The sequence below is a fragment of the Monodelphis domestica genome, chromosome 4 (genome assembly GCF_027887165.1).
Source record: "Monodelphis domestica isolate mMonDom1 chromosome 4, mMonDom1.pri, whole genome shotgun sequence".
In the NCBI taxonomy this organism is placed as follows: Eukaryota; Metazoa; Chordata; class Mammalia; order Didelphimorphia; family Didelphidae; genus Monodelphis; species Monodelphis domestica.
The window spans coordinates 438,235,626-438,248,395 of NC_077230.1; the positions used below are offsets into that span (position 1 = coordinate 438,235,626).

General features: G+C 44.8%; 2 protein-coding genes across 2 annotated transcripts; one reads left to right on the forward strand and one right to left on the reverse strand.

Moving 5' to 3' along the window:
* The first annotated feature begins 583 nt into the window (after positions 1 to 583).
* On the forward strand, positions 584 to 1,905 carry LOC100030586 (2-acylglycerol O-acyltransferase 2-like). Its single transcript, XM_056825923.1, has one exon. It carries the CDS (start codon positions 620 to 622, stop codon positions 1,622 to 1,624), a length of 1,005 nt encoding a protein of 334 aa, XP_056681901.1. The 5' UTR covers positions 584 to 619; the 3' UTR covers positions 1,625 to 1,905.
* Positions 1,906 to 8,432: 6,527 nt separating this feature from the next.
* LOC103101469 (T-cell-interacting, activating receptor on myeloid cells protein 1-like) lies at positions 8,433 to 12,214 on the reverse strand. The gene is made up of 5 exons (XM_056825924.1): positions 12,101 to 12,214; positions 11,773 to 11,874; positions 11,361 to 11,627; positions 10,492 to 10,782; positions 8,433 to 10,244 (listed from the first exon to the last, which is right to left on the reverse strand). Exons 1-5 carry the CDS (start codon positions 12,138 to 12,140, stop codon positions 10,135 to 10,137), a joined length of 810 nt encoding a protein of 269 aa, XP_056681902.1. The 5' UTR covers positions 12,141 to 12,214; the 3' UTR covers positions 8,433 to 10,134.
* Between the last annotated feature and the right edge of the window lie 556 nt (positions 12,215 to 12,770).

Here is a 12,770-nt window from a genome sequence, read left to right on the forward strand (position 1 = left end):
GGTATTAGGAAAGTTAGTCTTCTCAAGTCTTTCCTTTGGGTCCAAATTTTGTTCTTCAGTATTTCTCAGCATCCAGTTTCAATTGTTGGTGATTCTTTTATTTATATTTACATCACAATGTTAGCATGAAAAATCTGAATACTCTTATGGTGCATTTGGGACCTTTTTCTTTTCATCAGTGCCCTACTCGGTGTGGGTACCAAACTGTGGAATCTCTGAATTAAAGGGTATGAATTTTTTAATCACTTTATTTGCATCATTTCAAAAGACTCTCCAGAATGAATCAAATGAGATCACATTTTAAAAGCATTTAGGATATTTATTTCCTGGCACACTGAAGGCATTTAAAACTTGGAACTGGTAGAGGGACTGGATTTGAAGAATAGTCACAAATGTGTCAATGTCCACTGAATTGATAATATACTCATGATGACAGCCTCATTCCAAATGCTTAACAAATGAGCAAATAGAATAGAATAAAAATTCCAACGTGAATAAAATAGAAATTGCCTGAGTCTGGCAGGCTCTGGGCTGGCTCGCGTGGTATGGAGTCCCAGCCATTCAATGTGAGGGAGCCCTCGGGACAGCTCACTGGGACTGCCGGGTCTCTGGGGGCAAGATGATTTCCTTTGTGCCTCTCTCGGTGCTGTTGAGGTGGCGGCTGCAGACTCTAGCTGCTCTTCAGTGGGTTTTCAGTTTCCTGGGTTTGGGCATAGTCTGCATAGTCATCTTCATTGGCCTTTTCTTCACCTGCTTTTGGTTCCTCAGCATGCTATACTCAGCCTGGTGGTACCTGGACAGAGATACCCCAAGAAAAGGTGGGAGACAGATCCAGACCATAAAGAGATGGTGTGTGTGGAAGTACCTGGCAGACTACTTTCCTGTCTCACTCATCAAGACAGTGGATTTGGACCCAACACAGAACTATATTGCTGGCTTCCACCCTCATGGTGTCCTGGCTACTGGAGCTTTCACCAACTTCTGTACTGAAGCCACTGGTTTTTCTTCTGTATTTCCTGGGATCCGCCCCCACCTGATGATGCTGACTTTGTGGTTCCGAATTCCCTTCTTCAGGGATTATATCATGAGTGGAGGTTTAGTCACTTCAGAGAAGGAGTGTGTCTCATATTTGCTGAGCAAGAAGGGAGGTGGAACCTTGCTGGTGATTATCGTGGGAGGGGCCCAGGAGGCCCTGGATGCCTGGCTTGGAAGCTACACACTACTGCTGAGGAACCGGAAAGGATTTGTTAAACTTGCCTTGCTTCATGGGGCATCTCTGCTGCCTATATTCTCCTTTGGGGAAAATGAACTCTTTGACCAAATGGACAATCCTTCAGGATCTTGGCTTCGATGGATCCAGGAAAAACTGCAGAAGGTCATGGGCATCTCCCTCCCAGTCTTCCATGGCCGGGGGCTCTTCCAGTACAGTTTTGGCCTCCTCCCTTACCGGAGGCAAATCACTACTGTAGTGGGGAAGCCCATCAAGGTGAAGCAAAATATCAACCCAAGCTCAGATGAAGTGGACCATCTGCATCAGCAGTACATGACAGAACTGTGTAACCTCTTTGAAACCCACAAGATTAAGTACAACATCCCCCCAGAGCAGCATCTGAAGTTCCGATGAACCAGCCACTTCCCATGCTCTCCCTCTGCCCTATCCTTGGGTGACATCACAAAACAATAGAGTCCTGACTAGCAACTGTGGTGCCTATAGCAAGCAAAAGAAGAATAATTCGTAACCATCTTAGTCATACTTAGAGGATCATAGATTTAGAGTCTGTAGAATCCAACACTCTTTATTTTATAGATGAGGAAACTGAGTCCCAGAGCTACAAAGTGACTTTCCCAAACAGAGCATGATTCAAACTCTGGTCTTCTTGATTCCAAAAGCAACACTGTATGCATTGACCCACTAATTGCTCTGTAACTCATGATATGAAAAACTACCAAAAGTAATTAAGAAAGCTTTTCATGGAAGAGTTCTGGAAAGAATGCATTGTTGGGGAAACTTGGATCAGTACAACTATTTTGGAAAGCAATTTAGAATCATTCAAATAAAGGGGATGACATTGTGATGCCCTTTGACCCAGGGATTCTACTGCTAATCACATACCCCAAGAGGGCATTGATAAAAACAAAGGCATCAGATACACCAAAACATTGATAGCAACACTTTTTGAGGAGGGAGCAAAGAACTAGAAACTAAGTAGCTGCCCACCTACTAGGAAATGGCTAAACAAACTGGCACATGAATGCTGATGAATAGAGAAAAACTTGGAGAGATCTATATGAACTGATACAGAATAAAGTAATCAGGACCAAGAAAACAATATTCAAAAAAACTACAACAACATAAATGGAAGGAATAACCACAAACCAATCAAAATTGAATGTTGCAGAATTACGAAGAATAAGCTTGACCTCAAAGAGCTATGAGAAGACCCCTTCCTCACCTCCTTTGCAGGATAGGGCAAGGGAGATGGGTCATAGGTGTGGAATAGTGTATCTATGGTTAGAGTTTTCCAAAGTAATGATTGGTTTTTCTATTTGGCCTTTATCTTCCTTTTTTCTTTTAGAGAACTCTTGTTATATGAGATGGTTCTCTGAGAGACAAAGAAGGGGGGCAAGGATTCAGGGAAAAAACTTAGACAAGATAAAATATATCAATAAAATTTTATTAAAAAAAAGTGAATAAAATAGAATTTCATACAGATCAGTCTAATGCCTCAAAATATCAAAGGTGTGAGGGGGCCTACAAGAGAAATAGTAGTTGGGAGCTAAGTGCTTCCTTAGTGCTGTCGGACTACTGTTTCAGTCTATGACCATCCTCACTGGGAGGATGAAACTCCATATTTTTATGGATGAAGAATTAAAGATAGAGCTCCTTGCCACCCCACCCCCACCTCCTGTAGGTTTAGAACCAGGAGAACTACTAACATTTCTCACTTCTGACCTTGTGCTGACAGTTACAGAACCCACAAGGATGAGAAACACTGATAAACTGGTTTTCTTGGTAGTGTGGTGTAATACTAATTTTGTAACATTTTATGACAGCGGTCTCATGAGGTAGGTTTAGATGACCAGATAAATAAGCATTTTACTTTTGCAAGTATAGTTTTGAAACATATGAATGATTTATGATTGTGCCCTTAGAGAAAGCTCTGTAGTCATTAGCAAAAAGACTGGGATGTCCTGAACTAGGGAGGGTCATTCTTTCCAGTGTGGCTCCTAGAACTGTTCTATACTCTCATATCCTGAACTAAGTGACAAAAAGGAAAGCAAAGAATGGGTTAAACCACAAACATTTATGAGAAATAATATTAGATCAATCAAACGCTGTTTTTAATATGATAATAATGTAATGGGAGCCTGGCACATGTTCAGAGTTCCTTGGATGGCATCCATTGAAATGGAGAGGATGTAGAGTGCTTCTGGGAGACTTGTGAAGCTACAGAATGGAAGTGTCTTGGAGAGACTTGAGCATGCAAAGCCATTGTGTAAATGGATCTGATTTGGCTCACCACAAGAGCTCTTTTTCAATTATTTGGAGTCAGAATTGGAGACATCTTCAAATAACTTCAAAAAGCTTTTCTTGAGATACATTGTTTGGAGATCTCAGTGATTCCTTCACTCACCGTATCTGATCAAAGAACCAAGCCTAAGAAGAAAGCCCTTGGGAGCCTTCTCTTCTGAGAACATTGGTTTTGTCAAAGGGATTGAATGTTCTAGGCCTCTAAATTTGTTTTTTTTCATGTTAGGTAAAGGAATGGGAATCTCTAGCCATGTGAGATTCAAAAGGTTGGGAGAGAACCCCAGTGTTTGCAGCCAGCTCAACAATGATACCCTAGGGAGCAAGGGGTGATCTTCAAGAAGGACCTTCTGGGTGAGAGCATTGGAGCAGAATATTCTATTTCTCAGCTGATCCACAAAAGGCAGGTAGTAGTCATGATTTCTGGCAGAGATGGGGAAAATGGATATAATTGAAAGGGACAAATAGGGTAACTATATTATGTTGGGGGATTGTGACAGAGGCTGGCACTAGAGAAAAAGTGCCAAGCTGAAGAGTATGTGAAATGGATCACCTTGATGGGGGAGGGACCCCAGGAGTGGAGATCCAAAGGAAGAGAAGACTGGCTGAGAGAGCAGTGAGGCCCTCTGTTGGGAGAGGGGGATTAAGACTTTCTCCTGAGGGTTACTCACTTTTCCTGCTGGTGACTGGAAATCTTTCCCCCAACACTTCCCAATTGAAGAGACTTTCTGAAGAGAAAACCTGAGTACACTTTACCTCAGCTCCTGTTGCCCGGGGGTGAGTCAACCTGACTTTCTCTCAGGGGGCTCAGGCTGCCAAGGCCTGAGTTCCCCCCAAACTCAAGGAGGGAGAAAAAGGGTTTAGATAGAGACAGGGATCCCCTTCTCCTCACTTTCCGTTTCCCATTCTTCCCTGCCTGTTATTTCTTTTCTTTACCTGATTGAGTTAACATTAAAAGTTATCTGTTCCCCAAGCTGAGTGTGAGTGAACGGATCAAGGGGAGACCTTTTGGTCTCCAGTAGTGGAGGGGGGACAAGAGGGACAAGAGTGAATTGGGGAGAGCAGCTTTAGCTAAGGAGGGAAGGTAGATGTGGGAAAATCTTCAAACCTCCTCTCCTCTCTCTGAGGCAACCTGTTCCATCTGCTGTCTCCCCTTCTACTTTGTGGAAGGGGGTTTTCCTCTCTTTCCCCCCTCCTTACCAAAAGTCCAAACATCCTTTGGGGTACAAAAACTTCCCTCTTTTGTCTTTTTAAAAAAATATAGTTGGCACCTCAGATTTAAAAGAACCCCATTTATTAAAGAAAAAAAAGCTCTATTGACTGTCACCAACAGTCATAGCCTGTCAATTGTGAAGTTGTTGTCAATTACAATTCCTGAGGCTGGAGCAGCCTTTGTCACTGACTCTGCCGGGCAGTTTCCACACAGGATCAAAAACATCTTGATTCCTGGTGGGGGGGGGGGGAAACAAGTCTGTTACTAACGGCCACTCTGGTGAGTTACAAAGCTGAGGGAGTGTATTTAAAAGGGGAACTGCACCATCTAGCTAGAAGCAAAGCTTGTGGGGACAACAACCATTTTATAACTGTTAACTCCTGGCAGTTAAAGCCTAGAAAAGATCTAATGGGACACATGTTACAAGTAATACTGTGGTCTTCTGGGGTGGGAATAATTGCCATTTATTGGGGCTACTGTATCATGTCTAATACAGTGGCAGGGATGATAGAGAATGTGCTGGGGACATTCACCAATATGACTATGGGATGGACACATTTGCCAATGAATTATCTATAAATTACCTCTGGCAAATCACACCCCAAGTCTATGATGTGTTCTTGGTAGTGACTAACATCTTAAAGAATATCAAAGCTGGTGCCAACCTGACCTTCCAAAAGAAAACTGTACGTGCTCTAGTCATTGATAACAGATTAGAGTCATTGTTTGGTCAGATCCCTATTATAAGTGAGATATGCCAGGATTACATGCAGAGAAAACAAGGCACGGGGAAGGTAACCAATGAGGAGACTGGGGACGTGATGGGACAGACTAATAAGGATCATGTAGTTACTAATACTAATACTGGGACACCATTGGGTGCAGTAGGGGGAAATGACCTTGCCAATAACATATAGGCACAAATGAATGCATCTGCTAACAATCTTGCAAATGCATCAAAGGCTCAAAAGATTATGCCTTTGTGCGATGTAGCTAACATCACTGATAACTCTGGCATTTTACACGCAAAGGTTCAGTCATTCACCACTAATGACTTACAGTCTTTTTTTTTTTAACCCTTATCTTCCATCTTGGAGTGAATACTATGTATTGTTTCCAAGGCAGAAGAGTGGTAAGGGCTAGGCAATGGGGGTCAAGTGATTTGCCCAGGGTCACACAGCTGGGAAATGTCTGAGGCCAGATTTGAACCTAGGACCTCCCATCTCTAGGCCTGGCTCTCAATCCACTGAGTTACCTAGCTGCCCCCATGACTTTGAGTCTTTATATAAATGCATACCTAAATTTTTATTAGAGCCTTATCTTGCAATTAAAGAACTGAAGAGAGCATTTCACCTATATGAACCAGATTTTGAGGATGTAGAAATTCTTTTATCTGAACTTTTTCACCCCAGGAACATAAAAATTTTATTGAGCAAACTAGAAAAGATTCATCACTCACATGCTGGCCAGAAGTTTTTGAGGGTCTGGCTTTTTCTTATCCAAGATCAATGGCTTATCTAAGAAAATGCTGTGAGAATCTATTGCAGGGAATGAAGCAAATGTCAGAAAGACCCAATGCATGGGGAAAATTTGAGAGATTATTCCAAGAAAAAAATGAGCACCCAAGCACTTGTATTGATCACCTTATTGAAAAAAACTGAGGGACGATTAGGTTTTAGCCCTGATTCAAAAGAATCAGAAGTACAAGCGAGGAGATAATCTCTCAAGGGCTATGATAAGCACTTGAGGGATTTCTTCAGGAATTATTACCCTAAGTTTGACACCATCTCACTTAATGAATTTAAAGACATTGCCACCTATCTTCATAATAACAAAATAGATCAAGAAAGAGAAAAGAATGATCTAAAGAAAAAGCTCCAAGAGACCTCTGAAATATTAAGGTAGAAAGAATTAGAGGAGGTTAAAAACCTGGCTCCAATTAAGACATTTAAGACAAACCACACAGTATAGACAGGCACCCTAAAGTCAACAGAGTGTGCAAAGAGATACCAGGACTTGCTTATGATCTCATCAAGGACTGTGGATTGCAAAACTAATCCACCCTATTCAGATCATTATTTAGAAGATGGGATTTAGCTATTTCCTGATCAATAACATTAGAGATACTTGGAATAACAGAATCAGGTCTTGGAAACTACAATCTCCACCCTACTCAGGCTAACAAGATTAGGAAGGGCTGCAGCAAAACTCAAGATTTAATTATTTGAGAATATGGCCTTCAACAGACATGTGCAAAAAAGGACAGACCTCTGGGTGGTCCTAGGTCAAGCTAGAGCCACCATTGGCACATGTGAGATGCAAGAAGTGAGGTAGGGAACAGCCTCTGGAGATCTCGGGACTTCCTGTGAGGAGGGAGGGAGTCAGTTGGAGGCTGGTGCTTGGAGTTGGAGGAGACCACGGACTGTTTTTCTCCAGTTTTGTCACGTGAGTGATAAGGACTGATCTCTTTCCTTGCATTGGCTACCTAGGGCCTTGGGACCGCTTTGGCTCAGCCTGAGCAGAGTGGGTATTTAAACCCTCTTTTCTTCTCTCCCTTTTCCTTCTCTCTCTCTCCCTCTAATACTTTCTTCCTCCTGTTTGTAATTAAAACACCATAAAAAAAAGTTGGCAGCTGACTTAAGTGTTTCATTTAGGAATTACATAGCTGAATTCCTTGGCCACCTTAAATTAATATATATCAGTCTTAAAGTTGATTTCAATATCACAGGACACATAGTAAGAAACTGCTCAATGGAACATTGCTATGAACAGGGCCAAAATAAGAGAGATGGGAAAGGTCAAAATGCGTATTATCAGGAAAAAGTATATACTAACAAAAACTATGGGAGACAGGACTCTAATAGCAAGCAGTGTTGCTCTCACTGCAGACATAGAGAACAGGAGAACCCAGACCTGAAATCCATGGAAGCAGCAATAGCTTCTGGAGCAAAACCCCATTATTCAGAAGTTGTAGTGAGAAATAAGAATTACAACGCATGATGCCAGGCTCTAGCATTGTCTAGTGAAAAAGGGATGAATTTGGAGAGTATCGTAGGGAGGAAACATGAGGGCATAAGCATAAAGGGAAAAACTGGAGATGGTAGAAAGGAAAATGAAAGCTGTAAACTTTTAGTGGTGGAGAAATGGATAGTTGGTCAAGATGCCAAGGGAAGCAGTTGAGGTACAAAACAAAAGTCTAGACTTGAGGTGGAAAATGAAATTGCTCAGATAATAGCAGACATGAAACATGACATTTATGGTTCACAATACATGGGCACACAAAACAGCATGGAGAAAAACAAGGAACAGATTCAATTCGTTTTGGAAAATTTTTTAGCTTGCAGAATGGATATAGACAGTGGAAAATCAAACAGGGCTAGCAAATCTTTCAAACAGCAACTTAAGTATCTAGACCATTATGACATCTCTTGCTGTTCTTCTTTTCAGAGGAGTTTTTCAGATGATTTGTTGAATTCATAATTTTAAAAATATGAGCAAAACACACAGATACAGAAGAGAATGGAAGGAAGGCCAGAAGGAATATGAGATAAGCAGCACATCTTTGATGGGTACATCATAATCTGAGTGCATTTAACAGAAAGGCAATGGTGATCTATAATAAGCCTTTTCCTAATCCCTTGGGTTGTTCGTGCCTGCCCTCTTTAACAAAAAGTTGATTCATTTATTTTTAAATATTTTTCTGTGGTGACTTGATTTTTGTTGTCTCCCTCCCCTCTTCCCTTCCCCCTCCCAGAGCTGACAAGGAATTCCACTGTTATACATGTGTTATACATGTGTTATCACTCCATACCCATTTCCATATTGTGCATTTTTGCAATAAAGCCATCTTTTAAAACCAAAACCCCAAATCCTATACCCACAAGAACAAGTGATAAATCATATGTTTTGCTTTTGCATTTCTGTTCCACATTTCTTTCTCTTTTGCATTTCTCCCACAGTTCTTTCTCTGGAATGTGGATAGCGTTCTTTCCCATAAGTCCCTCAGAATTAACCTGGGTCATTGCATTGCTGCCAGTAGAAAACTCAGTTACATTTCATCGTGCTACAATGTATCAGTCTCTGTGTACAATGTTCTCCTGGTTCTGCTCCTTTCACTCTGCATCAGTTCCTGGAGGTCGTTCCAGTTCACATGGAATCCCTCCAGTTCATTATTTCTTTGAGCACAATAGTATTCCATCACCATCAAATAGCACAGTTTGTTCAGTCATTCTCTAATCAATGGACATCCTCTCATTTTCCATTTTTTTTTTGCCACCACAAAAAACACAGCAATAAATATTTGTGTACCAACAGGACCTTTCCCATTTAATATACTCTCTTTGGGATACAAACTCTGTAGTGGTATTGCTGGATCAAAGGACAAGACAAGGAGGATGTAATTCTTTGCCTTCTCTACATCAACACAGCTTTCACATTCTGGTGGTAAATATCAAGACAACAGAGGAAGTTTTAAGCTGCTCTTTCCAAGATGCTTCCCATAATTACAGGTTACATTCATAGATATTTAGGATCTCATGAAAGTTAAAAATGAATTTCAGTCTCTCTTGATACCATTGTAACATGGGATCTCAGGGGGTGAATTGGAATAAACATTAACTCATTTTCCCACATTTTGGGGTCACTCTCATTCTTTATCTAACCATCTCTTGGTGCTGCTATTAGGGGAAAAACACATTTCCATGCCATTTCAGTTGTTTTTTAAACCCCCACCTTCTGTCTTGGAACCAATAATGTGTATTGGTTCCAAGGCAGAAGAGTGAGCAGGTCTAGGCAATGGGGGTTAAGTGACTTGCCCAGGGTCACACAGCTGGGAAGTGTCTGAGGCCAGATTTTAATCCAGCACCTCCCATCTCTAGACTTGGCTCTCAGTCCACTGAGGTACCCAGTTGCCTCCCACCTTTTTAAACAACTATTTTGGTGTTACAGTAAAGATTTGGGTAGATACCAACATTCTCCCAAGACAACTTGTGCAACCTCATTACATTACAACCCCATAACAAGAGCCTCCATTATTGCTCCATATTGCTTTGACCCAAATACAGGACTGGCCACAATGGCTGCCTCCCCAGCTGAGAAAATGAGAATGAACACATAGTAGCCTCTCAGCTCTAGAGTAGCCTCTGAATGTGTTTATCACATTCACAGGCTCTTATCACAGTGAGGAGATCCAGCAACAGACAGATCACCAGGCAATGCTTTGATGTTAACCTCAGGTAAAGAATGACACCAAACTGGCTTGGATGAACTCTTTACAGCTCCCCTGGTCCCCCCCCCCCCAATCTCTTCCCACAAGAAACCACCCAGTCCTCAGACCCCGACTCTGCTTTCCTGGCTGGCCCATGTCCTGGGCAGGGAGGTCCTGGGCTGTTTCTCAGGACCTCTGTTGGCTGTGCCAGGCCTCAGCCAGGAAGACGCCCAGGATGATGAGGACGAGCCCTGCCAGAGCTATGCGGACGATGTTGCCCACAGTGTAATCTTGAGCTGAGGATGAGGAGAGACACTGTTAGTGACTCGGCCTTTCCCAGGACTCCCCCAATGGCCGGCCGTGAGTCAGGCTCTCTCTGCACAGATTGGGTCTTCCTGACTCTTAGGTCAGGGCTGCCTCCACTGTGCCACCTAGTGCCCAGTCACTGTGGAACGTCAGCTGCCATCCTCCTCCCCACTGGTGTGACCCTCTATGAGCCCCATGACTCGTCACGCAGTCTCTGTTTCCAGGCTCTCCTCTCACCTGTCACCTTCAACTGCAGGGCGTCACTGGGAGATGATGATCTCTCTCCCACTGAGTAAATGCAGCTGTAGTTCCCAGCATCCTCAGCCTTCACAGACGGGAGAGTGAAGTTGGCCACATCCCCTTCTGGGCTCTGGTGCTGTACGGGATGGGGCACCCCAGCCTTCAGCAAAGAGAACATGAATTTTGGGTTATGATAGCTGCGTAATGCCTGGCACAGGAAGGTCACTGTGTCTCTTGCAGCTACCACAGTACTTGGTGCTCCACGTAACGAGGGTTTGGAGAAATGTCCTGGGAAGGAAAAGGAGCAGAATCAGAAAACAGATCCAGTCATCCCCCAACAGATAAGCAGCCCCCAAACAGGAACAGTGTTCAGATGGAGAAAACAGCCGAATATACGAATATGAAAATGCTCTAAATCGCTGCTCCCGAGAGGAATTCAAACCAGAGTAATTCTGGGCTCTCCTCTCAGACTCATATGATTGGCCAAAGTGACAAATGTTGGCGGCAATGTGGAAAAGAGGGACACTGATACATTGTTGGTGGAGCTGTGAGCTGGAGAGCCCGTCCAGCTCTGAGATGCTGTTTTATCCTCTGTTTGCACCTCAACCTGCATGGAGTGTCAGCATCAGTCCAGGGTCAGGCTTTCTCCAGCCTGGGGCAGAGGCAGAGAGGGCCCAAGGAAGGAGAGAAAAGGTGGGCTCTGCTGCTTCTCCATGCCAGGTGTAAGGAGACAAGAGGATCCCAGAGGCTGGGCAGTGCTGGGCTCTCCAGCAAACTGGTCTGTTGCGCTAAGCCAGAGAGGGCTCTGGGGGGGCTGTGAGGACAAGCCCTTCCCCAGAGCCACCTCTTCCTGGCCTCCTCCTTACCTGTCACCAGCAGCTGCAGGGGGGCACTGAGCTCTGACCAGTGGAGTCCCTGGGAGTAGCGACAGCTGTAGCTCCCTGCAGCAGCTAAGGATTTTGGAAAGCAGACATCAGCCTGCTCTCTGGAGGCGTTTATCTGAAATAAGCATCCTCCATCCCTCCAAAGCTGAAAACTCCCACTTCTCCATGGGCTCCGGCAACAGAAATGTATGTGTGCTTCCCTGGGCACCACAGAGCCGGGCTCAACCCAAATTAAGGGTTTGGGGGTCCCTGGAAGGCAATCAAAGACCCGATTGGGGGCAGCTCCTCCCTCCAGTGGGCTGTTCTGACCCCAAACCAAGTCCTCCAACCAGTCACCCTCCAGCCCACACAAGGTGCTCCCCTCCTCCCTTCCCCATCCCACCCCCAGCGGTACCTGCCATGGAGGTGCCCTTCTGTTCTGAGCTGGAAGATGGGCAGGAGCCCATTGAAGGGAGGGACTGAGCCCCTGCAGCAGCGATCTGAGCCAGACACAGCCCTGAAGGAGAGGCTGCAGTTAGAGATGCCCTCAGCTCCCAGGTCCAATTGTCCACAGCTGCACCCCTCTGCCCCACTCTAACCAGCTGCCCCACTGCGGGTCCCACACAGAAGAAGGGGCCGATCCCGGGAAGCCTCTCCCAGCCTCACCTTCCTTGGTGCCCCTGTGCTAGGACCTTCTCCCGACCTTCTTCCCCCTCCAGCCCAGCCTGGGCCCTGGCACTAACCAAGCCACAAGAGAGAGGCCACTGTGGGGGACATGTTCATCCTTTAGCCCTGATCCAAGCTGTGTGACTACAAGACTGAGGAGGAAGAAGGAGGCTGTGGAGCTGCCTTTAGGCTCTCTGACCTTCTGCAACCAAAGCCACAGGATGTGATGACAACAGCACGCCCACAACTCCAGGGCCAGGACCTGCCACGTGAAACCAGTGAGAAGGGGAACTGCTCAGGGCTCAGAATCCTCTGGAGAAGTTCTCTTGGGGGGTCCCATCCTTCCTCTCCTCCTCCTCACCTCTCACAGCCTTTCCCCCTTTTCCTCTTCCTCCCCCCAGAAGCATTTCTCCTCACCTTCTTCCTGGGCCTGCCTTGCCCTCCCCTTGTGACCCCCCCCAGCTTTCTCAGGGAGGGATGTTGATGGAGAAAAGGCTCTGGGTTCAGAGTTGGGCATTCAGGAATCCACCTTGTTCCCACCCCTACCTCAGTGCTGGGGAAAGCAGAGCTGAACTCAGTGCTGAAGAGAACAGCTCCCTGACCCTGAAGCATGATGGGAATGTGGCAGATGGGCAGAGAAAGTCAAGTCCTACACTTGTTTGGAAAAGACAAGTCCATGAATTGAATACTGGGCAGGAAGGGGCAGGGGCAGTGTGGCTGGGCATCATCACTCCACACTAAGAAATC

What these genes read in the sequence shown, in the direction of transcription:
- LOC100030586 (XM_056825923.1), top strand. Translation starts at nt 620, where the DNA reads ATGATTTCCTTTGTGCCTCTCTCGGTGCTGTTGAGGTGGCGGCTGCAG.
- LOC103101469 (XM_056825924.1), bottom strand. Translation starts at nt 12,140, where the DNA reads ATGAACATGTCCCCCACAGTGGCCTCTCTCTTGTGGCTTG. An exon ending in GGCCTCTCTCTTGTGGCTTG is followed by an intron (nt 11,875 to 12,100) that starts GTTAGTGCCAGG and finishes CCTCTCCTTCAG; the next exon opens with GGCTGTGTCTGGCTCAGATC. An exon ending in CCTGCAGTTGAAGGTGACAG is followed by an intron (nt 10,245 to 10,491) that starts GTGAGAGGAGAG and finishes CCTCATCCTCAG; the next exon opens with CTCAAGATTACACTGTGGGC.